The 23,497-nt window shown below is 37.2% G+C and overlaps 1 protein-coding gene across 4 annotated transcripts in view; it reads right to left on the reverse strand.

The window, feature by feature from the left end:
- Positions 1 to 23,497, reverse strand: part of LOC132029810 (protein TIC236, chloroplastic) — a 31,006-nt gene that overhangs the window by 1,344 nt on the left and 6,165 nt on the right. For all 4 annotated transcript variants that reach the window (XM_059419182.1, XM_059419179.1, XM_059419180.1 and 1 more), the window contains 17 exons: positions 22,833 to 22,895; positions 21,245 to 21,475; positions 21,085 to 21,168; positions 18,024 to 18,181; positions 16,337 to 16,865; positions 14,429 to 14,596; positions 14,289 to 14,348; positions 13,100 to 13,222; positions 9,333 to 9,608; positions 9,122 to 9,187; positions 8,864 to 8,995; positions 7,076 to 7,900; positions 6,582 to 6,862; positions 4,874 to 5,130; positions 3,720 to 3,958; positions 2,309 to 2,500; positions 1,556 to 1,828 (listed from right to left, as the gene is read on the reverse strand). In XM_059419182.1, the coding sequence (XP_059275165.1) occupies positions 1,556 to 1,828; positions 2,309 to 2,500; positions 3,720 to 3,958; positions 4,874 to 5,130; positions 6,582 to 6,862; positions 7,076 to 7,900; positions 8,864 to 8,995; positions 9,122 to 9,187; positions 9,333 to 9,608; positions 13,100 to 13,222; positions 14,289 to 14,348; positions 14,429 to 14,596; positions 16,337 to 16,865; positions 18,024 to 18,181; positions 21,085 to 21,168; positions 21,245 to 21,475; positions 22,833 to 22,895 (3,957 nt within the window). The remainder of the gene's footprint in view (positions 1 to 1,555; positions 1,829 to 2,308; positions 2,501 to 3,719; positions 3,959 to 4,873; positions 5,131 to 6,581; positions 6,863 to 7,075; positions 7,901 to 8,863; positions 8,996 to 9,121; positions 9,188 to 9,332; positions 9,609 to 13,099; positions 13,223 to 14,288; positions 14,349 to 14,428; positions 14,597 to 16,336; positions 16,866 to 18,023; positions 18,182 to 21,084; positions 21,169 to 21,244; positions 21,476 to 22,832; positions 22,896 to 23,497) is intronic.

Consider the following 23,497-nt stretch of genomic DNA (forward strand, 5'->3'; position numbering starts at 1 on the left):
CTCCAACAGTTGAATTTTGTTGCTGACACAAATTATAAAGGCTTAATGCATATGCAGCCCCCTAAACTTGTCCCTTTTTTCCATTTTGGCACCTCAACTAACTGTTGTTCCTATTGAACCCCTGAACTCGTCCTCAAGTGTGTCTATCAAACCCTCTAAATATGATTTTTATTAGAAGCAAAAAATAAATTGTGGTAATGAAGGTAAAGTAATATTTTAGACGTGTGGTAAGCTATTCTTTAGGTCATGGATGTGTCAGTTTCTGCTGGTTCTGCTCTTTCACTGCCAGCTTAATTAAGAGCTTACTCTTTTTTTCCTCTCAATTGCTGCTAATCTTAGCTAAAAAATGGCATAATTAAATTAGAATATATATTAGCATGTTGCTACATTGAAGATATAATACTATGTAAGTCAGATTGTGTTTGATAGACACACTTGAGGACGAGTTCAGGGGTTCAATAGGAACAACACTTAGTTGAGGTGCCAAAATGAAAAAAAGGGACAAGTTCAGGGGGCTGCATATGCATTAAGCCAATTATAAATATCTGGAAATAGTTCCTTCAATGTTCTTTGCCCTAACCAATTGTCTTCCCAGAAAGATATCCTCCCACCATTTCCTACTTTAAAATAAGAGTTGTTCTTGAGCTTTGGCCACATATTCCTGATTGATTTCCAAACGCTAACATCATAGGGGCTGACTACTGGCTTTGTCATCCAATTTCCCTCCATACCATATTTCTGACTGATAAAATTTTTCCACAAGACTGTTCATTTGAGACAAATCTCCACAGCCACTTCATCATGAGACTGTGATTCTGAATTTTCATATTTCTGATTCCCAAGCCCCCATCCTTCTTGCTGACAGTAAGTGCATCCCATTTAACCAGATGGAATTTTTTAGAATCACAGGTGCCTTGCCACAAGAAGTTTCTTCTTAGAGTGTCCATTCTTTTCACTACACTTATAGGAACTGCAAAAATAGACATCATATAAGGTGGCGAGGCATCTAACACACTATTTATTAAAGTCAGTCTACCCCCAAAGAGAGGTATTGACTCTTCCAATTCACCAGCTTCTTCTCACATTTTTCCAAGACACTATTCCATAGCTCCTTGGACTTACTCTTAGCCCCCAGTGGCATACCCAAGTATTTTGTGGGAAGCTCACCAACTTTTCCTCCAAGTATTCCAGCCAACATATTTTTACCCTTTAATAAACAGTGAATAATTAGTTTGTCCTATAATAAGCTCATCATTTTGGGGGCGACATTTATTCTATCAGAGGTTCTGTTTTGTGCCCCAAAGAAACGAACCAAAGGAATCAATATTTTAATGATGTCCAGAACAGACGTTTATAGTTTCATTTGCTTTAACCTCAAAATCATCTTTAGTTGGACCAATGGACTCCACTCCTGATGTATAAAGTGTTCATCTTCCAAAATCCTCAAGCTAATGTAATTTATCTTAGATTTCAAAATCATTAATGAAATTTCTAGCACAGAATCTAAGGACCGGCAAACTCAAAAGACACGGAAATAAAAAAGAATCATTCAAACCTGGAGGCGCTTCCCTAGTTGGACTTCAACTTCTGTACCGAATGAAATATTGCTGGCCAGTGACTTTAGAGGATCAACGCTGGGATCAACAGAAAGCAAGTTGGGTATCTGTGGTGCAGAAACTAGCCTCCATCTGGCCTGTCCAAACTCTCCTTTCCCCTCTATTCTCGGCATCAATGTTTCAAGTGTTGAAGTGGCAAGCTTCTTAAAGGCAAGCTGGCCATCACCTTCTAAAATGGATTCAGCTAACTGACTCTCAAAAACTCTAGCAGCCTGTGCAGCCAGAACCGTTTCAAAGTTGGTTAAGCCATGTACCAATACATCTTTTAAGCCATTTAAACTGAACTTTGTAATTGTAGATATAGATTTGTATTCATGCAGTTTATCCTTCCCAAAAGCATTGGTATTTGAAGGATGCCAAAGTCTAGAGTATTCCCAAAGCAGGTAAAACATAAAACAATGGAGGGATATTGACATGTTAAGTTCACCAGCAAAGCATGCCAAAGTAATATAATTCTTTAGCTAGCTGTAAAATAAATCACTAGAAAAATTGTTGTTGTTTCCCTTCCCACCACCCCTTTTCAACTCATTCTTGTGGAGAGCACGCTCGTGTTTAACCTTTGAGAATTTGAGATTATCAACATCCAATAAGATAAATTTCTAAATAATTTAACATAAAAAAGTCTGCTATTTTTACTGCTTAATTATTTAACTGATTGTGCGTTAAGAAACCATTGGCATCTAAGTGACAACCTCAGTAGGTGACAAGACATCTTGCTCCACAGAACGTGTCGATGTTACCGCTAACTTCTCTTGCCATTTGCTAGCACGACTTTGTATCCTGAATTGCCACTCTGAACCAACCAAAGCCAAGTCTAGCATTGGATCAAGTCCATTATCAGGCTCAAATTTGGCAATGTTTAGATGATCTCGCTTCAGTCTCACCTGAACTTGAAGACAATAAGGATATCAGGTGAAGAGAAAATCCTAATTAAAAAAAAAATCAGGTGAAGAGAAAACCCTAATTAAATAACTACATGATATAGCAAACATATGGTGGGTATTGACATTTAGTAGCTATAGTTTAACTTAATTACTTTTCATAGCAAACATTTGTGTATTAATACCATTTAGTAACCACATATATATATACACACACACAAAATAGAATACTCATTCCACTATTCAGTTCCAACTCATCCCTCGCATTCCCCCCCCCCCCCTCCCGCCGCTCTCCCCACTGCTCCACCGCTGCCCATCACCGCCGCCAGAGCTCCGGCCAAAATGGGAGGCTTTTTTTCCACTGTCCGGTGAAAAAACATCTAGGATTGTCAAAGAAAGTCACATTTTTGCTTGAGGAATCCATACAGAAATACAAATAGCAAAGAAGGCACTTACAATTTGAGATTTCGCTACAAAAAAAGTGAGGCGAAAATCTGATGGCCAAAAGAAGGTTAGGGACTGGTTTTACTAGGGTTTTGTTGTTCTCGAGCCGTCAAAGTGAAATTACCGGTCAGATCTGTATTGCTGGAATTTTTTCCGGTCAGATCTAGATTCGCCGGAATTTTTTCCGGTCAGATCTGGAAAAAGTCCAAATTTTCGCTTTATTTTGTTGTATATTTACCGTGTATACAATGCTTTTCAGTTGTATTTGTCGTATGCATACCGGAAAATATGGCATCTTTGTTAATTTTTTGGTGTATGAATGTTTTATACTGTATTTTTTTACCTGTATCTGTTGTATACATACCGGAAAATATGATGTATTTTTGTTATTATTGGTGTATATGTATTCAATTTTTACTCGTTGTATTCATGAATACAACAAGCCAGTTTATGAATACAGATAGATATTTCATGAATACAGTGAAAAAAATTATTGTATTCATAAATACAGCTAAAAAAGAAAATTGAATACACATGTGGGAGCTAGGCTGATTTGCTACAGAACGTAAATATTGAAACATTAGCTATACAGTTTGATCAAACCCCAAATGTTTGCTATTTATGTAAAATGCTCTTAAAAAAATCAGGTTAAGAGAGAATAAAATCTCAGAGTTCCACAAGGAGCCTACAACCCAACCAAGAACAAAAAGCAAAATAAAAAAGAGACAAAATAATTTCAGAACCTTCCAGGACGAAACATGAATTCAAAAAGGTTAACCTGTGTCGCGACAAGATTGACATCTCCATTCTCAAACATTAATATGCCTTTAGGCTTTATCCACTTGGGATGAGCAACACCATTTAACTCAAGCTCTCCACTGATAGCAAAATTGAGAATCAGAGGATAAACTATCCTCAGTTCTGGTCCCAGAGCAAGTTTCAGGTCAGTGAGGCGGACATCCAGCTTAGGTTTGCTCTCTACTTGGACGCTTTCCTTAATATCTTCAGCATCTTTACCTGGATATAACAAAAAGTTGGATTTGACATTCGTAACATTGAACCCAGCAATATAACCTCATCTTAAGCAAGAAAATGGGACGCCTCAGGCAGCTGCTGGACCATGTGGTATCAAGTTCTAAAGCCACAACATGTTCAAAATACAGTGTGTTCGACTTCAAATCCGACTTGGATACCCAAGTTGGTCAGTGAGATTCTTGGTTTTAGTTTTTCAAAATTTAGAATTCGGTTACTTTTCCTCTACGTTTAGGCCCCCACATTTCTAAACTGAATTTCTTTTGCTTATAGGCTGCAACGGCCTTATAGCTGAACAGTCCTCTTCCTTTTTCCTTTTCAGCAATTAAATATAAGTTTAGTATTCTCATTACTTTTAAAATATGAAGCGTCTATGACAATTTAAGGATTTAGTGATACTTAAAAAAAAAAAAAGTTAAATAACCAAAATCCAAACACTACTTTTTTCCAAAACCAATTTTTCCAAAACTAGAGTCTCTGAGAGGTTTAATATGTGTTTCACAGTAGAAAATGAGTATACACATGTTCTCCATGAGCAAAAGAGAAGAATTTGGACTTCACAGAAATGCTAAATCCAAATGGTGGCAAATAATATTTTACCCAAAGATCAAGAGTTTAAGAAGCAGTACAACTGTTAAGCTCAATGAATGTGAATTTAATAGTACCACCTTCAGCAAAGAATCAGACAGAGAGTTAACTCTGGACGTCTCTTTTGTAAAATCCCTGTTATCCGTAGTGAGGACAGTAGCTTCTATCACGTAGAAAACAGAGCCTTAAAGAAATAGCTAACCAACGTAAACAGAAAATCTCTTGTTCAACCAGATGGTTTAAACTCAACCAGGCTACTCTAACAAATTGATGAAGACCCAACTATATAGACTAAGTTCATACTCAAACTACCTGATGATTGATTGAACTGAATGTTTGAAGCAGCAGGTTTTAAACTGAGGAAGCGTGAAACATACTTTGATGCAACTATACGATTGTAACCTCCTGCTGGAAGTCTTGATTGATCAGATGTCTCTCTACTGAAAGGAGCAGTTCCACTGCCCTTGTCATGTGGCAAGTATGCTTCCCCATGACTCAGGTTCATCTTCCCAGAAATGTTTGGTTGCAATATGGACCCACTTACTTGCAATTGAGTATCAACTTGCCCGCTGTTATTTCAGTCATCATCAAGTAAAAGAAAGAAGAGATGAGAATATAAAGATTCACATTTTTTTGCTAGAGCTAGAAAAATTTGGAAAGGAAAATAACTGAAGAAAATGAGGAAAAGCAGAGTGTAGAATGCAGTACAAGTAGTGCATATCTACATAGATTCGTCCGGAAAGCAGAATCCAGTAATTTTTTTGAAAAAAACTTCACTTAAAAGTGAACGAAGAAAATACTCTACGTTGTTCAGAAGAAAGACTTAAGAGGATCGAAGAGCGCCCTGATAGCACCTCCCTCATTCTACAGTTTTTTGGTGAGCCCCATTCTATGCTCAAAGCATTCTTTTGATAATACAATTATTTGTATTCTTTTGGGTAGCCAGCGCCTTGTCACCGGCATTTCTTTTATTCATATTTCCATAGAGGCTCTGTAGACACAACGGGCCATGTTATATCTTTTGTCATTCTAGTGAGGTCTCATATAGCATGTATGGATAACTATTTTGTATTTAACCAACAAGTGCAACATTGGCCTTGGAAGCACATATGGAAAGTGAAGGTGCCTCACAAAGTTGCATGTTTCACTTGGCTGTTGGCAAGAGAAGCTGTTTTGACTCAAGAAAACCTCAAAAAAAAAAAAAAAGTTCTCTCTTTGTTCCAGATGCTATTTGTGTGGTGAAGAGGTTGAGACAGTTAGTCATCTATTTTTACATTGTAGGATTACAGCCCAGCTATGGAGGATTTTTATCAATCTGTTTGGGTAATGCCAAAAAGGATTACTCAGTTACTTTATAGCTGGGAGGAGGCAGGAGTAGGAGCCTCAGACAGAGATAGATGGAGGATTGATCCAGCCTGCATTTGGTGGACAATATGGAAAGAAAGTAACACGAGGTGTTTTGAAGATACCAGCAGTGAAGTACAGAAGATCAAACTGAATTGCATTAAGCAGATCTACCTAGATGATACTGAGTCCATCATAGAAATCCTAGGTTCTTGTTAGAATTTCACTTTATGGACTAGTTTCCTGATTTTTGCTATGATGTAAATATGATTTTCAGTACAACCTATGTACTGATTTAGTCAAATACATACAACTGTTACTTTCTCATTTTTTTTTTATAGGTTTAAGAAAAGAAACTATTTAATGAAAAGCTTTATGATTTCTAATTATGCATGAGTTACGTTGACTAAATCACGTTAAGGATGCTTCACTTGATCAAAGTTAAAGCATCGGTTACTGGTCCTCCCCTCCAAGACTTGTGGCATGACAGGAAAAATGTATTCTTTAACAAGGTGAAACAAGAAAAGAACTCCTTGTGTCCTAAAAATTAGAGATGCAACCAGTGCCTCAACCATCATTAACAATTTGCTATTGCACTGAGACAGATGATTACACACAGAATCCAGTATAGTAACATATTTAACTATTTTCTGTAGATAAATGCATGTAAATATACCTGAAGATATTCTTTGCTCGTACTTCCAGTACTTCACATTTCAAATCAATTTTATCACCATCAGAAGCTTCAACTGTTCTGAGAGGCAAATTTCCCTTCACGGAAAGTTTCCCTTTTCTGCTTACCCTTCCTTCCAATGAACTAATACTTAGTCTGTTTGAGTTCACTAGAACTGAGCCACCAAAGTTGGTCAGAGGTTTACGAAATACAGGCGAAGATACAGTCGCCCTATGGAACGATGCAGACCCATCGAGTACTGGTTGTTCAACAGTACCTCTAACCTGTATGTTCGAAGAAGTGATGTACATCAGAACTAAGAGAAAGCAAATAGTTCGCTATAACACCCCACCCTCCCCCCCCCCCCTCTCTTTTTTTTTTTTAAAAAAAATAAATAAATTCCAAAATCAATTTACCCAACTTGAAATAGTCTGTTGACACTTCACACTTTTCATTTTGACATTTCTGCATGTAATCTTACAATTAAGTGAACCTACCTGAAGCAAAACTTCAGCATTTCCTTGGAGCCAGTTTGCATATGGAGACAAAGCCGTCAACAACATCATGCCAGCATCTTTAATATCAGCATCAATCCTGACTTCCCCGGCATCAAGTAGGTTCCAGTTCAACCCTTTAAGATTTTCAGCCAGCTGAGTGTCCCAACCCTCCTCATTTCTCTCTCTGGAGCTTCTTTTATCACTAGCTTCATCCACAGGTGCCTTGCTCTTCTCCGCGCCCCAACTCCGAATCCAGGATGCGTCACTTTTGTCCCTTTCTGAATTATCTTCCTCCAAAACATTATTTTGGACAAAGGTCACAGGAACACTTCCTTGAATGTGTACATGACCACTTTGGATGATTGGTTCAAATTTTGCGTTGAATAGGAAACGGCTGGTTGGGGTTAGTGAAGCAACAATTTCAGCTCGACCAAGGTCAATACCCCCAATGGCACCATCTAGGAGCCTTACTTGTACATCACACTCTGGTTTAGCAAGATTTCCTCTAAGATCCCCTTCCATATGCAATATGCCTCTAATTGGAGACAGAAATTGCCGCAAAGAAAGAACTGCTTCAGAAGCAGTTGATTCAATAACCTGAACCAATGTAGGAACTAAACTAACAGGAAAGTTTAGAACAGCAAAATGTAGATTAGTCTTTGCCCCAAGCAGAGTTCCATCTGCGTGTATTGTGGCATTATCCTTTTGGATAAAGATTCTCTCAAGACGCAAACCATCATCATTGCTGTATGCACCAGCTGCCAGAACACGCTGAGTCTTATAAGTACCCCATTCCCATTCCTCCCCATGAAAGTCGAACTCAGCCTAGAATTTAAAGAAACCAGGACAAAAAGTTGGCAGTAAGAAGCAGCCACGAAGGTTATTATTCAAACATCTATGGGCATTAAAATCATTTCAAAAATCTATAGCTATATATCTGTTAGAATAGGAATAGGATTTGTATATAGTATCCTACGTGGAAAAGGATTGCATGTAGTGTCTATAAATAGGGCTCAGTGTAATAATGTAGATACAAAGTTTTAATAATATTTTTCCCTTTATTTCTCACAATATCAACTATATGTTTCCTGCATTTTGCAATCCTACTCAAAAGAAAATCAGGTATGAGTGGTTTTGTTGCCGAATTGATAGTATTTTTTGGAATAATTACCGGCCAAAAATATCTTTTAATTCCAAAAATACTAATTACTTTTGTAATGGCAATTGGAATTATATTAACTCCTATTTATTCATTATCTATGTCACGCCAGATGTTCTATGGATACAAGCTATTTATCTCAGAGGTCTGGTTGTTTCTAGAGGAATGAGTTCCATAATTGTCACATCAAAGGATCGAGTCACAGAGCTACCTTAATAAAAATTAGATCAGGTGGGAGGCAATTATGTTGGAATATTTGCATGTAATACAATCAGCAAATAGGAAGGCTCGGTCACAAGTACAGAATCAACATAAAGAACTAAAGAAGCAAAGGTTTGCATGCAAATTAGGGATGGAACCAGAAAAAACTCAACAAAGACAACCAGCTCAAACTTAAAATTTAACACATAAACAAAATGCTAAAGCATAATAACTTTAGCAGACATTAACACATAAACAAAATGCTAAAGCATAATAACTTTAGCAGACATTACTCTGGAAACAGACTGAATTGTACTAATTTGATGAGTTTTGTGGCGTTAATTAAGGTGGGTAAGAATATATTGCAATGCAAAGACAAGTAGGAGTATTCCATATCGGAGTACCATGACCAAGTAGACTTATTTTACCATTGTGTCTCCATTTCCTCCACCACTTGCGTCTAAAGAGCCACTCCAGCGACCCTTAAGTTCAGCTAAACCAGGAAGATTGAACTCTTCAAGGATAACTTCATCTGATAGAGTAGAATGACCCCGAATTTCCTATGTTTGTTGCCATCAAGAAATGGCAAAGCTGGTCTTAGTATAATCTCCATTAACTGGAAATCCAAGAGTAGCAGAACTAACAGAAGTTTTTAAAATCTATCATGGTATTTTGTCCATAAGTACCTCGAGCAGCTTCTGGAGGCTTTCAGTATAAAATCCGATTAACTGCAAACTTTGCATGAAAAGGTCCTGCAAGCAAGTAAAAGAGGGTTTAAAATTTGTATTTAGTGGAAATCATTCTGCAACCAATTCCCACACCCTCCAGCCCTGTCTTCTTTCATTATTTCTTTATGAGAAACAGATACTTCCACTATTTCATTATTATTTAATCTACCTTTGACCTTGATTGAACAGCAGGGTCAGAACTTCGAGAGAGAAGTCTTGCGAGTGGAAGCATCTCCGCAATCTCAGCTCTTGGAACCTCAAGCCTCATTCTCCATCTACCCATGGAGGATATAACACTTCCCAGATGTCCAGTCATTGCTCGGTGAAACAAATTGCCTCTTTCCTGGCTAGATGGCATCCGATCTCGTGTGCCTGGCAGTACATATTCACCTTGAAGCTCATACTTACTATTGCTTTGCTCCAAAATGGACTTCTCAATGGTGATCTAAGAAACAAGGTAACAACCAGAAAATAGTCTAGGATGTCAATCACATTATTAAAACTCGGTACTGGTAAACCTAAATCATGTTACTGAAACAGATAGTGGATTCAACATTTTCCACCCATATAACAACACAGATAGGAATACAAATCCATAAAGCACACTATTACACAACTGAGTAGATTAATCCCCTTGTTAAAGGGAAGAAAGCAAACAATTTTCTGTTGTCAGTGGAATAGTCTCTTTTTTTTTCTTCTTCTTCTTTTTTTGTAACAGGACAAAAGAACTTGAGCAATAAAACAAAAAGATATACTCCCTCCATCCCAATCTATTGACACCGTTTGACTGGGCACGGAGTTTAAGAAAGAAATTTGAAATTTGTGGTGTAAAACAAGCCTTAGACATTTTGTGTGGCTATAAGTCATCTCATTAAGGGTTTTAAAGTTGAATTGTTTCTAAATATAAAAGGTGACACTCTTTTTGGGACAGACTAAAAAGGAAAGTGAGATAAGATCTAGGGCAATCCTCCCTTCGTAAGCTAGCTTTTGGGGTTGAGTTAGGCCCAATGCCATATCTTCACAAGTTTCAAAGGATCTTTTTTTATTTTTTTGACAAGGTAATAATTTTATTAACAATTGGGGGAAAAAGACCCTGTATACCAAAAAGAGAGACCCTACATCAAAACATGATTCCTAAAAAAAGAGACCCAATCTTCTATACAAACAGGGGTCTCATGGGAACACCAAAAGCAAACTAGAAACAAAAGACTATTTTGCAACTTTACAATATCTAGTTCCACCCCCTCGAACGCTCTCCTATTTCGCTCTTCCCAAATAGCCCACAACAGTGCTAGCGGAGAAACCTTCCAAGCCCTAGGACTCCTCTTCCCCCTTTTGTAACCCCAACTATGCAATGCCTCCTTCACTGTTCTCGGCATCACCCATCGCACTCCAAACCAATTAAGAACCACTCTCCACAGTCGGTTAGCCACTTGACAATGCAACAAGAGATGATCCGCATCTTCAACCGAACTCTTACACATGAAACACCAACTTACATGGTTGATCTTCTTCTTTCTCAGGTTTTCTGTTGTCAAAAGGATCTTCTATGGGATGCTTCAAGCGGGGAGAGAGAGTTTCGCTTGGTAGATTGGGAGACTATCACAAGACCAAAGTGTTGGATAGACTCAAAGACTGGAGTTTTAAAAGTCTTTTTTTTATAACCAAAAATTAAGAAAGAGATTTACAAGTCTTTAACAAAGCGTTACTAGGGAAGTGGCTGTATAGATTTGTTGTAGAGGAGAATGCCCTTTGATGGGGTAATTGCGGAGAAATATGGGGTCTGGAAGAGGATGGGGGACAAAAATGTCACACTTTATGTGGAAGAATATCTTGAAAGGGTTAAAAGAGTTTTTCGGGAATGTATCTTTCAGGATGGGCGATAGGAGTAGGGTAAGTTTTTGGAGACACATGGTTCGGGAACAATAGTTTGAGGCTTTGAATATCACATTTTCAAATATGCATAGTAGTTCATGCCAAAAGGAGATGTCATTCGGTCATTCCAACATATACAAAGGTTACAAGGTGATGAGGTTCATTGGGAGTTGAGATTTAGGAAAAACTTGCAAGATTGAAACGTTACAGAATTTTAAAGATTAATTAAGCTACTTCACAAGCAAAGGATTCCACAGGCTGGTCATGATGTATGGAGATCGGAAGCAGGGAACATGGAGTTTTTTTCAGTTAAGTGCTACTATGAGAAACTTTTGGTCAGGAAGGAGCTCACTTTTCCATATTTGTTGCTATGTGTAAATGTCCGGGTGACAATGTGAATCATCTTCTACTACATTGTCGAATAGCGTTTAGCTTGTGGTGGGAAAACCAGTTCGTTTGGTCTTCAATTAGTGATGTTCGGCACAGTCAAAGAAGTATCATTTAGCTGGACATTTAGAAACGAAGAGAAGACGAGGGCTGGGATGTTGCTTCCTTAGCACTTACATGGTATGGGAGAGAAATAAGAGAGCTTTTTATGGAATAGAGAAGGATTTTGTATACTTGAGGAATAGCCTCTTATCCCTTTATTTCTTTTGGTGCACCCATGAGGTTCTTGTAGGGATAGAAAATTGGGTGTCTTCATAAAAACCTCATCTTTTTGTAAGATTTTCTCCTTTTTGGTATACTACTTGTATACGGGTACTTTTTGCCGATTGTTAATAAAATTTTATTACTTGATAAAAGAAATAGGAGGAAGAAAAAGAAACAGGTAAGTGCAAAGGCCTAATTCAAAAACCAATTAGTTCTACATAGAAGCAATAAGAGGTTGGTCATACCCATTCCTTGAAGTCTTAAGCAAAGCTTTAAAAACACTCTTAAGAAGTTCTGGAGCATTTTTAAACTGGAAACCTATTTCCACCATTTAAAAGACTTCAATAGATTTTTTTGTTTTGACATCCTGATAAGAAAATGTATACTATCATAAAAGAACCAATAAATCACATCAGAATCCCCAAAATAGTAAAAGAAAAAAAGCACCAGGAAAATACACATCACCATTTACTTGTAAAGAACAAAAAGCTAGTTTGACAAGCCAAAGACTTCTGTGAAAAAATTATACCTGGTAGTGCGACAGGTGGTATTTTAAGATTTGGAAGAAGACACAATAAAATAAAGCTTTGGAATCTCTCTTGAAAATTAGAATGGACAAACATTACAAGATCCCTTTTCTCTTGCCCAATAAGGGGTTATAAAGTCTCTCTTCCCCATACAAACTAAAGAGGCATGTGTTGGCCTGGGAAATCGCAATCAATCAGACCAAAGAAAAGAATAGCGAATATCCTCCCAGATGCATCGACACTTGATAATTTGATGAATACTGCGACAAATACTTTTAATTATCAAATAACACTTTTAGCATTTTAATATTAATGTCAAATACACACTTTTAGCACTTTAACATTAACATTTCACACTTCCTAACGGATTTCTTTTTATAACTGAGAAAATCCTAAGTGCTAGTGGTGGACGTTTCGGAACTACATGGATAATGGCCCGCCATCTACCCTTCTCCACTTAAATACCAAATTTTTGTATGCCACATGGTTCGAACCCGTGATGTGCGCCTAACCAACACATCATGTGCTGCGCTCTTATTACTAGACCAAAACCCTGAGAGATTTCCGATATATTAAGCTTAATGGATCACAGAGCCAGTAGATCTGTAAAGTGATATATTAAGCTTAATAGACGACTAATAAATTTTAAAAAAATCTGTTCTTGCAAATACCTTTTCTTTTCTCGGTTATAAAGCCAACAGTTTTTAAAATTCAAAGTAGTTCAAAGTTGATTGTAGTGTTACCGCTGCAAAAATGTGAGCTCAACAAAAGACCAGATAACACCAATAAGACACAGGTGAAAACATATGCACTTGCAACATCCCCCCTTGAATACAAAAAAGGGGAGAGAGAGATAGAGAGAGAGAGAGAAGGAGGTACTCACAACATCTCCACTCCATCTGGCAGCAACATCTAGAGCTTCACCCAACAAGCCGCTGAATTTTGGCCGGAGTACTGACAACACCCCATGACCTCTTCTTTTCTGAAAGTTGAGTTGAATTTCTGCCTGAGAGTAAAAGTAAGACTTTACAATGTAATTACTCACAAGGAGAAGTTACTATAAACAGAAAAAGAAAAATTACTGAATCAACAACATTCATTTAGCCAGCAGGAGAAGAAGTATGGCAGGCAAGGCGTGGGGGAGGAGATTAATATTTGACAAGCTATCACTTTTGGTCCTTATTTTTATTTCACTCTTTCTTTTGGTACGTTTTTTTCTATAACGTTAGTATCTGGGCCCACTTGCACGCACCTCGAGTATTCCACTGGATACCTGCTACCTCCCACAAACATAGGTACCAAGTAACTCTACCCACCAAGGCTTAGGCAAATGGGAAGAAATCAACTAGTATGTTTTGCCTCTGACTCTCTGCTGATATGATTTGAAGTCTGGCCCAAGATTTCCGCCCACTTCATTAACCACTAGGTCATACCCATAGGCGCTTCGTTTGGTAGTCATTTTAGGTTCAAATACTTCAGAAAATAGTAATTTTACGACTTATTTTACTTCTTTCCTCTCAAGGTAATACCTTAAATTGATTATTACTCTGTTTAAAGTCTAAGCTAAAGGCTTCAACTAGAATAAACACGGTTGTCATTTTTGCTCATGCCGTCAACAGATTAAGTGCTTTGAATGAATGGTTTCAGATAAAGAATCTAATATATAATATCCTAACATATCCTATAGAAAAATTATTGAAAACATTGGATGGAAAAATGTTTGAGTAAATGGTTACGGATAAAGACTCTCTGAATCACTTCCAAGTATTATCTGTTTTTTTCCTTAGGAGATGAGGAACAGTGAGCAGAAAAGTCAGATAAACTCTATTTGATCCCTCAACACCTAAGGCATAACGTAATTATTTTCACCCAAAAGCCAAAAGCTCAGCAGTTTAGTTTTTATCGTTTCTTTTTACCTTTTACCAAAAAGAAAAAAGTTTCTATAGTCCTTTTTCTTTTGGAGACCTGTAAAGGGTAATAATTCAAAGCTTCCTTAAATGCATGTATGAAAACCAAAATTCTTGATCAGGGAGTCAATCAAAGAACAAATTATTTCCTCTGAATCAGATTACCCTTTGAATCGTTCCACGAAGTGAAGCTAGCTCCAATTCATCCAAAGGCAAATGTCGCACCTGGTAAGCAAGTAAATGCAGTATAAGTCATTAATCAAGCATCTATATGACTATTCAAGACATGGAATAAATGGAAGTACCTCTAAATTAGCTGAGTGCAGTGGCTGGTAGCACACATTAGCTTTTAAGTGTCCCTTCTGGAAGGAGAACGAGAACATTTTGCCGATCATATTCTCTTCAGAAAGAGGATGAAATGGTCCTCTGACCTCCAGATTAAGACTTTCATCTGGTCTGCCCATGGCATCCAACTGTATAGAAAAATAGGATAAAAAATTATACACTACAAAATTAGTCTCATGAGTATTATTAGAATTTGTAAAGAAAACAGACAGTGGCCTAACTCAACCCCAAAAGCTAACTCATGAGGTGAGGATTGCCTAAGAGGCTAAGACCATAAAGGAAGACAATGATCCATTTCCTCAACCAATGTGGGATACTCTTAACAGAACCAAAGCAGCCTATGAGGCACCAAATACCCCTCCTCCCCCACACAAAAAAGACAACAAAAATTAAAAATAAGTCTATGACCAAAGCATTGCCATTACAACTAATCTCATGTATTTATAGTTTACAAATTACTCACTTTGTTCAGGCAATCACTCATGATTAGCCACCAATATCTTGCGGTTATGAGCACGGGAACAATATATCTGTACATTTAGAGATTGTCATAATTGACTAGCAGTTGTCTAAAGTTCCTACAGCATTATCGACTTATCGTGGAATAACTTACATTTTGTAAAAAGTTGTATGCATTAGTAACATCACATGCTTAGGAACTTGACAACAAGTGGTCATTTCTAATCAAAAGATAAGAGCCCATACGTTGAGTCCGCGGGTTAAATATAAAATTAGAAGACGTTCCAGAGAACAGACGGAATAGGACATTGATACCAACCTATCACAACCTACATTCTTTTTTATAGCCGTGGTGCCGGGGCTAGCTTGCATGCACCTCGCTAATTCCACCGAATACCTACTACCTCCCACATACCGGTAACTCTGTCGATGAAAGCTTGGACAGCTAGGAAGAAATCACCAAGTATTTTTGCCTCCGGTGGGAATTGAACCTGAAACCTAATGATTCTCAACCCACTTCATTGACCACTAGGTCACACCCTTGGATGCCACAACCTAGAAATTAGTTCTTGCGGTACATAGAATTATGGTATAGGATGCATTTTTGTGTCCATCCCTTTCAACAATAAAACTAGGAGTGGTTTATTCTCTGATCGCCTGATTACCCTTATATAGATGAATAACTGTGAAATTAGACAATTTACCCTTATAAGCATGAATAACTGTGAAATCAAACAATCTTTTGAAGGAGGAGAGTAGACAGACTAACAAGGAGCTGACAGAAGGATAAAACAGGAGTGAAACCATTCGACAGAGTGGGAAAGGACTTCGACTCTAGAAAATGGGAGGGCGGAAAGTTCTATTGCTTTCATTGTGATGATGGAATAAGAATTCAATAGGAAAATTCGTGATGCAAGCGAACAATTCAAGTGCTGACGAAAGGTTCATGCCAGTCATTCGGCATGTATGCCACATCATCCTTCCGTAGAGATGACAATTAAGTTAGAAAAGAGAACAATATTGTGAGCAAATAAACAACTAGACTAAATCACGCCAAGCCGACAAGTCAAAATTCAACTAAGCAAGGAGAAGGATTCTTTTAACAGAATCCCCAGACAAAAAACCTTGGAACCAAAAAAAAAAAAAAAAAAAAAAGACAGACGTATAGAAAGATGTACAACTTTCTGTAACAATTTCTTATTTGGTTGCATATTCTTTGCTCAGAAATTCAAAAGATAATAAATAAGATTCCATGGATTCTTTAGATGAAGACAACCTTGTCTGCCAATATTTTATGTAGGTAGATATTTAGACAAGAGCTAAGGCCTAAGTTAGCAAGGAATATTCAAATGTTGTTCAAATATAACCTTGGGGTATACAATGATAAGGAGAAAACTTGTGGGGCACACCTTAAGACCCTGTGGTGTGATGCTCAATGCTCCAGCCAGCTGAGGTGCCAGCATCAGTTGATTGAGTTTGAGGCCTGAGATTGAAACGTCACCGGAAAGAGTATCTGTACGTTCATTACATTCAACTGGAACATCTTCTGCTCTCTTTTCAGAATCCACAAAATCATGGTCAGTGATGCTGGAAGCTTTAACAACCTTTCCTTGAAACTTTATCCTTCCAGTAGCTTTCAGGTGCACGGGTCTGGGAGAATCCAAAGCATATGAAGAGAGTGAACTGAAAAACTCAAAACTGCGCATTCTCAAATCCAGTTCAAGTCCTTCCACAGTAAAGGGTAGGGGAGCATTCATGTGATAATCTCTCAGGTTTAACAAGTAATCATCACGATAGGATGTCAGAGCTTTTGAATACAAGTCAAAAGCAACTGATGAAGAATTAACAGTTATATGATCATGCGAAATTATGATATCTCCCCGAGCATCTGTGAGTGATCCTTCAGCTTTGGGTGCAGTCCATTTGATATCAAACCGTCTGCAACCGGAAAATTTATCCATCAGCCAGTATCATGATAAATTTTTATCAAACTACTGGAAATACAACCTCCTTAAAAAACATAAAAGCATCACATAGGGGAAAATTACCTACTCTTTTCCCAAGAAAGGAAAAGTTTATTAATTAGGAGGTTGTACGGAAAACTAGATATCCTCATCTCTGAAAATGTTCACATCAGATAAACAGGGCAGGGATCCCTCAGCTCTCAAGTGAAGATCGCAAGGGGCAAAACATGAAAACGGCCTATTGCCTTTTTATGGGACCCACCACAAAGAAGCAGGAACATTAATCTATCTCAAACTAGATTTATTATGAGAAACCAATCTTCAGCAACCATGATGCAGTCTGAGAAACCAATCAGAAATGATAGCTTTACATTCTAACCAACCACATAATGGGACCTTGCTAAAAAAACTCTCCCCTCTGCACAACAATTAAAAATAGACCCAATACTACATTTAAATTTCACAGACTGAATGTGAAATCCTAAAAGATTCACCACACAGCCTAAATCATCTCCACCACAATCCTTTTGCAAACGGGCAATGGAGAAAAGATCTAATTGTTCTTGCACATAATGCACCAAAGGCTTTCTAGAGTATTCTCAACTGTAAAATGCCATTGGTGCTGAACATTTTTTTATGGAGCAGAGACTAGGCAAAAGCCTTGGTTCAATGACAGGAAAATAAAAGAGGCCAAAAGGGGACTCCTTGAGGGTTGTGGGTGCACAAGAGGAGAGACAGATTTTTATCTGAAGGTCTCAGCTGAATCTAGATACCGGATGTGCTATGAATACAAACTATTACCATTCAGAAAGTAAATACAGAACTGTCTATCTAAAGACATATGACACCACCATTAAGAAAGATGTGTCTAGAAATCCCTTTTCTAGAAAGGTAACAGTATATTCAGCAACACAAAGATTCCTGTGCTGGCAACCATATTTACAATTCAAGAGATGATAAAAAAACACCCTTGTTCATTTTACAAGGATTCTAAGAACACTAAATAAAGTTTCAGCTTCATCTACATAATTTTCTTTACACCAAAAATGCAAAGTAAAAATACAATTCATCTTGATTCTCTGTATTCAGCTACTTCTATCTTCACATGAAAAGATATGTCTAGAAATCTTACGGTCTCAATAATGACCCAGAAATCTTCGTATCTCCATTTAAATGACCCAATTTAAGAGGCATCAGCTGAAGGAAACCAGGTAGATAGCGATCCATGATCTTATCAAAGCTTAAATTACCAGAGAAGTTCACATCCATTGCGGCGTCATCAACCTCTCCCTGCAAAATTGAAAATGTCAACACCAAGGCTATGGACATGATAGAATTTGACAAGTTGGACATTCAAGGTAATTTACTGCTCTCTAAGATTTAATATGGTCTCACAAAGGCAGTCAAAATCATATTTTTGTGTTGTGTAATTTGAACGATAAACAAAGGGCCCTTCTTCATACTTGTCTTCTGTGCATTTGTCAGGAAACTACAAATTCAGATATTAAATTAGTTGATCGTATATTTTTCAAAAATAATCCCAAGAAGCAAAACCTTTGGTCTGTGTGAACACAAAGCGAATGGGGTGAACAGAAAGCAACAAAGAGATACTTCTCAAATACTAACCTGATGATAAAATATAAATAACACAATATGTAACTAGTTCAATTCAATTGAGGATATTGAAAAGATTTGATCAATAAATATTGACTCAGAAACAGTAGACAATTTACTTCAATACTCAACCCTCAACTTACTTAATCATTATTTATCAACATATCTTGGCTAGTTAATTATCATCCAAGAAGCACCCAAGGGTGTTGTGGCCTAGTGGTCACTGAAGTGGGTTGAGAACCATGAGGACTCAAGTTCAAATCCCAGCATAGACAAAAACACTAGGTGATTTCTTCCCATTTGTTCTAGCCTTAGTGGACAAAGTTACCGGGTACCTGTTGTTCTTTTTCTTTTTCTTTTTTTAAATCAAGTAAATGTAATTTCATTCATAAACATAGCCAAATTGGGTATACAGAGGGTATACCAACAAGTTAAGACTCTAAAAAATATGATTCTCTACAAACTCCACCCAATCATCTATACAACAGGGAACTTTCTGTTTACACCAAAAGAAAATACGGGACCGAAGACTACTCCTCAACTGAAAGAAACTCAACTCTACTCCTTCAAAAGCTCTCCTAGTTCTCTCTCTTCAAACTACCCGCATTAACGCAAGTGGAACCATGTTCCAAGCCCTTCGTCTTCTCCTCCTCCTCCTGCTCTTCCAACTGAACAATAACTCTTTCATAGTTTTTGGCATTGCCCAAAGTGCTAAACAACCTAAACATATCCTACCATAATCTCGTGGTTAGCCTACAATGTATAAGAAGATGACCTATTGTTGTTGGTGGGAGGTGGCAGGTATCCCGTGGAATTAGTTGAGGTGCGAGAAATCTAGCCCAGACACCACGGTTCCAAAAAATAAAATAATAATAATTATTATTATCATCCAAGAAAGATAGATTCCTACGTGCACATATTCACGTACTCTCAGCGGATAGATAAATGAATATTGATTCTTGTCTTTCATGGATTATCCAGTTATTAAAAGGATATATGATATACTAATTCTCAGTATTACATTATCAAACTAATGCTAGTTTGGTTAGGGATTTGTGGGAACTTCTTCTTGACCTATTCAGAAAGCTCCCTATTGTTTTATGCTATCACAAAACCAACAGTCTCCTCCTTAGACCTTTCATAGATTAGCAATGATCAATTCGACAGGAGTTCTCAGTTTCGCACTTCCTATCCTGAGGCAAAAAAAAAATGTAGAATTACTGCTCAAGGAAAAGCTGCTTTGGTGAGATCTAATTGTTTCTTGCACATAATTGGAGGACCCCCTATCAGTAATTTAGTATAGATGACTAGCTTATATTTTTCTCTAAGATTATCTATGATTGTAGACCTTGTATACAGGGTTGTCCCCACCTTATAAATAAAAAAATTTATTTTATTACAGAGAGCTGCTTTAGGTGGTGTCAGGCAGAAGAAATAGTGGAGAAGGATCACAGCATGCATTTGTTGGACAGTTTGGAAGGAAAGAAATTCCAGATGTTCCGAGAGTACAGGTAACTCCATACAGAAGATAAATATGAATTGTATATTACTTTTTTTTTTTTTTTTGGGAGTATAAAGAAAGTTCTGTTAGTAATTGTGAATTTTTACTTGAAGTCGTAGAATCCCTGTAAGTGTTTGTCATAGGGGAATCTTATTTTGTTATTCCGAAGGATGCAATCTGGTTACAAGCACAAGCTCTCTGTTGCTGTTCAGACATCCTAGCATTTTCCTTGTTCTTTCTTCTCACTCAAAGTACCTACAGACAGTGTGATCAGCTCACCCATCTTTGAAAGCGTGAACCTATCATGAGCATGATCATAGTCTGTCACGAAACTTATCTCTCCAGTTACTTGTTTTACTCTAAAGGTCTCGGCATAGGCTTTCAACCTAGAACACTAAGTAACTCTTCCATGTTCTCAAGAAGAAAAAGGTTAAGTGATATATTACCTTCTCAAAAAAAAAAAAAGGTTATGTGATCTGAAAACCACATTGATTATTTACATGGCATTCTTCTCTTTGCAGAAACGCCAGTGTCTTTTTACAGAAAGGGAACTCGGCTGAGATTCCGACTACAAAATGAGAAAAGGATCCCTTTCTGAAACCCTCTAGGATTGATCATTCCACCTGATATTGAAGTATCTTTCATAAAGACAGTTACAGGACCCAAATGCCCAAACAAGGATTGCTCAAGACCATATAAAAGAATCACGTAGCACCTACTTGACCAGAAAGTGATTTGACAATTCTATCAATACCAACACCTGCATAACTAGGTACCTTATTGGATTAAAAGATGTAGAATTGACTGAATGCACATATCCCTCAGATATTCATCTGCAGCTCTCCATAGTTATGTGTGGCAAGTTCAGGCTAATTTTTTTGGTTTAATATTTGCACCCTCAAAAATTGAAATATTGTTGGGACAAGTAATTCTCTCCTTTAGACACTCATTGTGGGATATCTCTTATCTAGTGACTTGAGATTTTTTTTTTTTTTTTTTTGTTGAACATTTGATCCAGAACATAATCATATTTACTTGATCTTCAAGCTAAAGGATAGTCACAGATATATAGAAGTACCTCAGGGCATATCCATGCATTTCCTGCACCACGAATTTCACCGCCATCAATAAGGCTAGCTCTAATGCCGTACAAGTCAGCCACCTGCCCCAGACATGATGAATTCCATAGTATAGAAACATTTTGAAAACTGGAAATATTTATAGCTAATTTTGCTTACACAGTTATCTGTGTTGAAAGTAAAGTTGGCTGAAATGTAGGAGAATGGAACACGATCAATTGCTGCTACTGCACCAGCCTCCTTATTATTAATTACAGCTTCATATGCGGCAGATTTAGGAAACTCATCGGCCAAATTGGCTATCTTCCTTGACACCAATGCACTCCCCACAAATACGGGGATATCCAAGGGGCCTTGACAGTTGAATACAGCTGTTACTGAGCCAGCCAACTGAAATAAATCATCAGCGAATTTTGAGATCAATAAGGAGAGAGGGGCCAACAGTAGCCCGAATCACTGTGCTGTCTTAAATGATAACAAATCAGAGAGAACAATAGCACAGTTCAATATTTGATCACAAATGGTTGACCGCTGTGCCTTTCGTTTAAGTAGGAAAGGACCTGTAAGAATGTTCACGGTCCTCTTAATAGAATAATGAAGCACGTTATTTGGCAACAGAAACCTGGACACAAAGTCACACATTTATCATACCAATGCTGAAACCCCTAACCAAAACAAATAATGAAGCTGAACGACACTGTCCCATTAATTCTCTGCTGTCACTGATCTGGGATATAAGAGTATGTTTCAGCAAGAAAGCAGGAGACCAATATTTTTTTTATCCTTTGAAGCATTCTCACTCTTGCTCTTCATAAGTAGAGCAAAGCTTCAGTCAAAATAGTATTTTGATAAATAAGTAACATTTTAACATTTCATTAAATAGAACATGAGATGAAGTGTTGAACTGTCTTAAAAAGTGCTCTATAAAACCCACCCAGTAACTTAAAAGGATTTTTTCCCTCAATACAATTACATCCCGTGTTAAAATTCCTTTGGATTAGGAGAAACATTCTGATAAGAAAGGTCTATTAATAGCTTCATTCTGCCATGGCACATTAAGCATTAAGCTACTCTCTAGTACATTTTTCAGTTTAAGTCTGCAACACTGAAAACACATCCCTGATGGATATTTGTTTGAGGTTTGAAACCAAATACGCCAAATCTACAAAGACAGAACATCTTTGCAAAGCACTTAGCATTCTTACAAAGCCAAACCCAAGATGAGAGATTATTACTACCTTATTCAAACACTGGAGATACTTATAAAGAGAGGATATTTTTGGGTTTTTCCAATATTTTTGGTTTGGCAATAAGTTTATAAACATAGGAATTAGAACTGGCTAAAAACTACAGTTTATGTAAAAAACATATATAAATGTGGAGCTACAAGTTGCTCTTTATTTGCAAAGAATATAATGGCTAGTCAGACTAAACTTTCTTCTTCCTTTTTTGAGTATTCATGACAGTAGAGAAAAGTACTGTGAAATTTACTTTATTTGCTGCTAGTTACTAGAGTAGATATTAATTGGATGAAGGCAAAAGAAGGGCAATCTCTAGTTCAGACAGTCAAGTTTGGAACAGGAAGGAGCTAATAATTAATACTTACGCAACCCAAAATACCAGGGTTACTAGTCCAGTGATATAAAATGTAATTTTACAGGAAGAATTGTAGCCAAAATAAATCTAGGCTTCAAGGGCTGAAGATAGATGCAAATATGCAATCATGGAAAGGTGAATAAAAACAAACCGGAAACAATAGAGGCTTCATCTTGAATGTTTTCATCAAGGCATTCACTTCAACAGATGGAACCTGAAAAAAGTGACCATCCAAAATCAGAACTATATGAGAGTTGAAGAAGAGAAGACAAAGACCATCAGACAAGCCATTACCACCTTCCACATTCCCATCAAAAATGTTTCAAGGATTTATTGGTAGCGCTTCTAAATATAAGACAAACAGCATTTGTGAACGTCACATGACTGCTTCGAAAAGAATATCTTATATAAAGAGGGAGCAGATGATCACTGCTGTAAGTGTAAAGAGCCCAAAAATCTATTATGGTATCTATATCATTAAGGAGAATATTATTTGCATCAATTAGAATAAGTAGGGAGATTCCATGCCTGCAACTATACATCCTTTCCTAAGTGTCTAAATTTAAACCCGAATAACTACAAGGAATAGTCAAGCTGAATATTCCCAAAATTCTCTTCTTCTTTTCTTCTTTTGAAACAATGATTCAGCTAAACCCGTTGCTCAACATGGGTCCACCCATTATTATTAAGCCCCCCCAGGATTTAATATGTTCAATTTTGAGGCAAACAAATTTTCTTCCGCTGATAAATGGAATGGATGTCAAAGATTCTCATAGTATCTCATATAAATAAATTTAACATTTAAACTAGGTGGCA

This window comes from Lycium ferocissimum, chromosome 9 (assembly GCF_029784015.1).
Source record: "Lycium ferocissimum isolate CSIRO_LF1 chromosome 9, AGI_CSIRO_Lferr_CH_V1, whole genome shotgun sequence".
In the NCBI taxonomy this organism is placed as follows: domain Eukaryota; kingdom Viridiplantae; phylum Streptophyta; class Magnoliopsida; order Solanales; family Solanaceae; genus Lycium; species Lycium ferocissimum.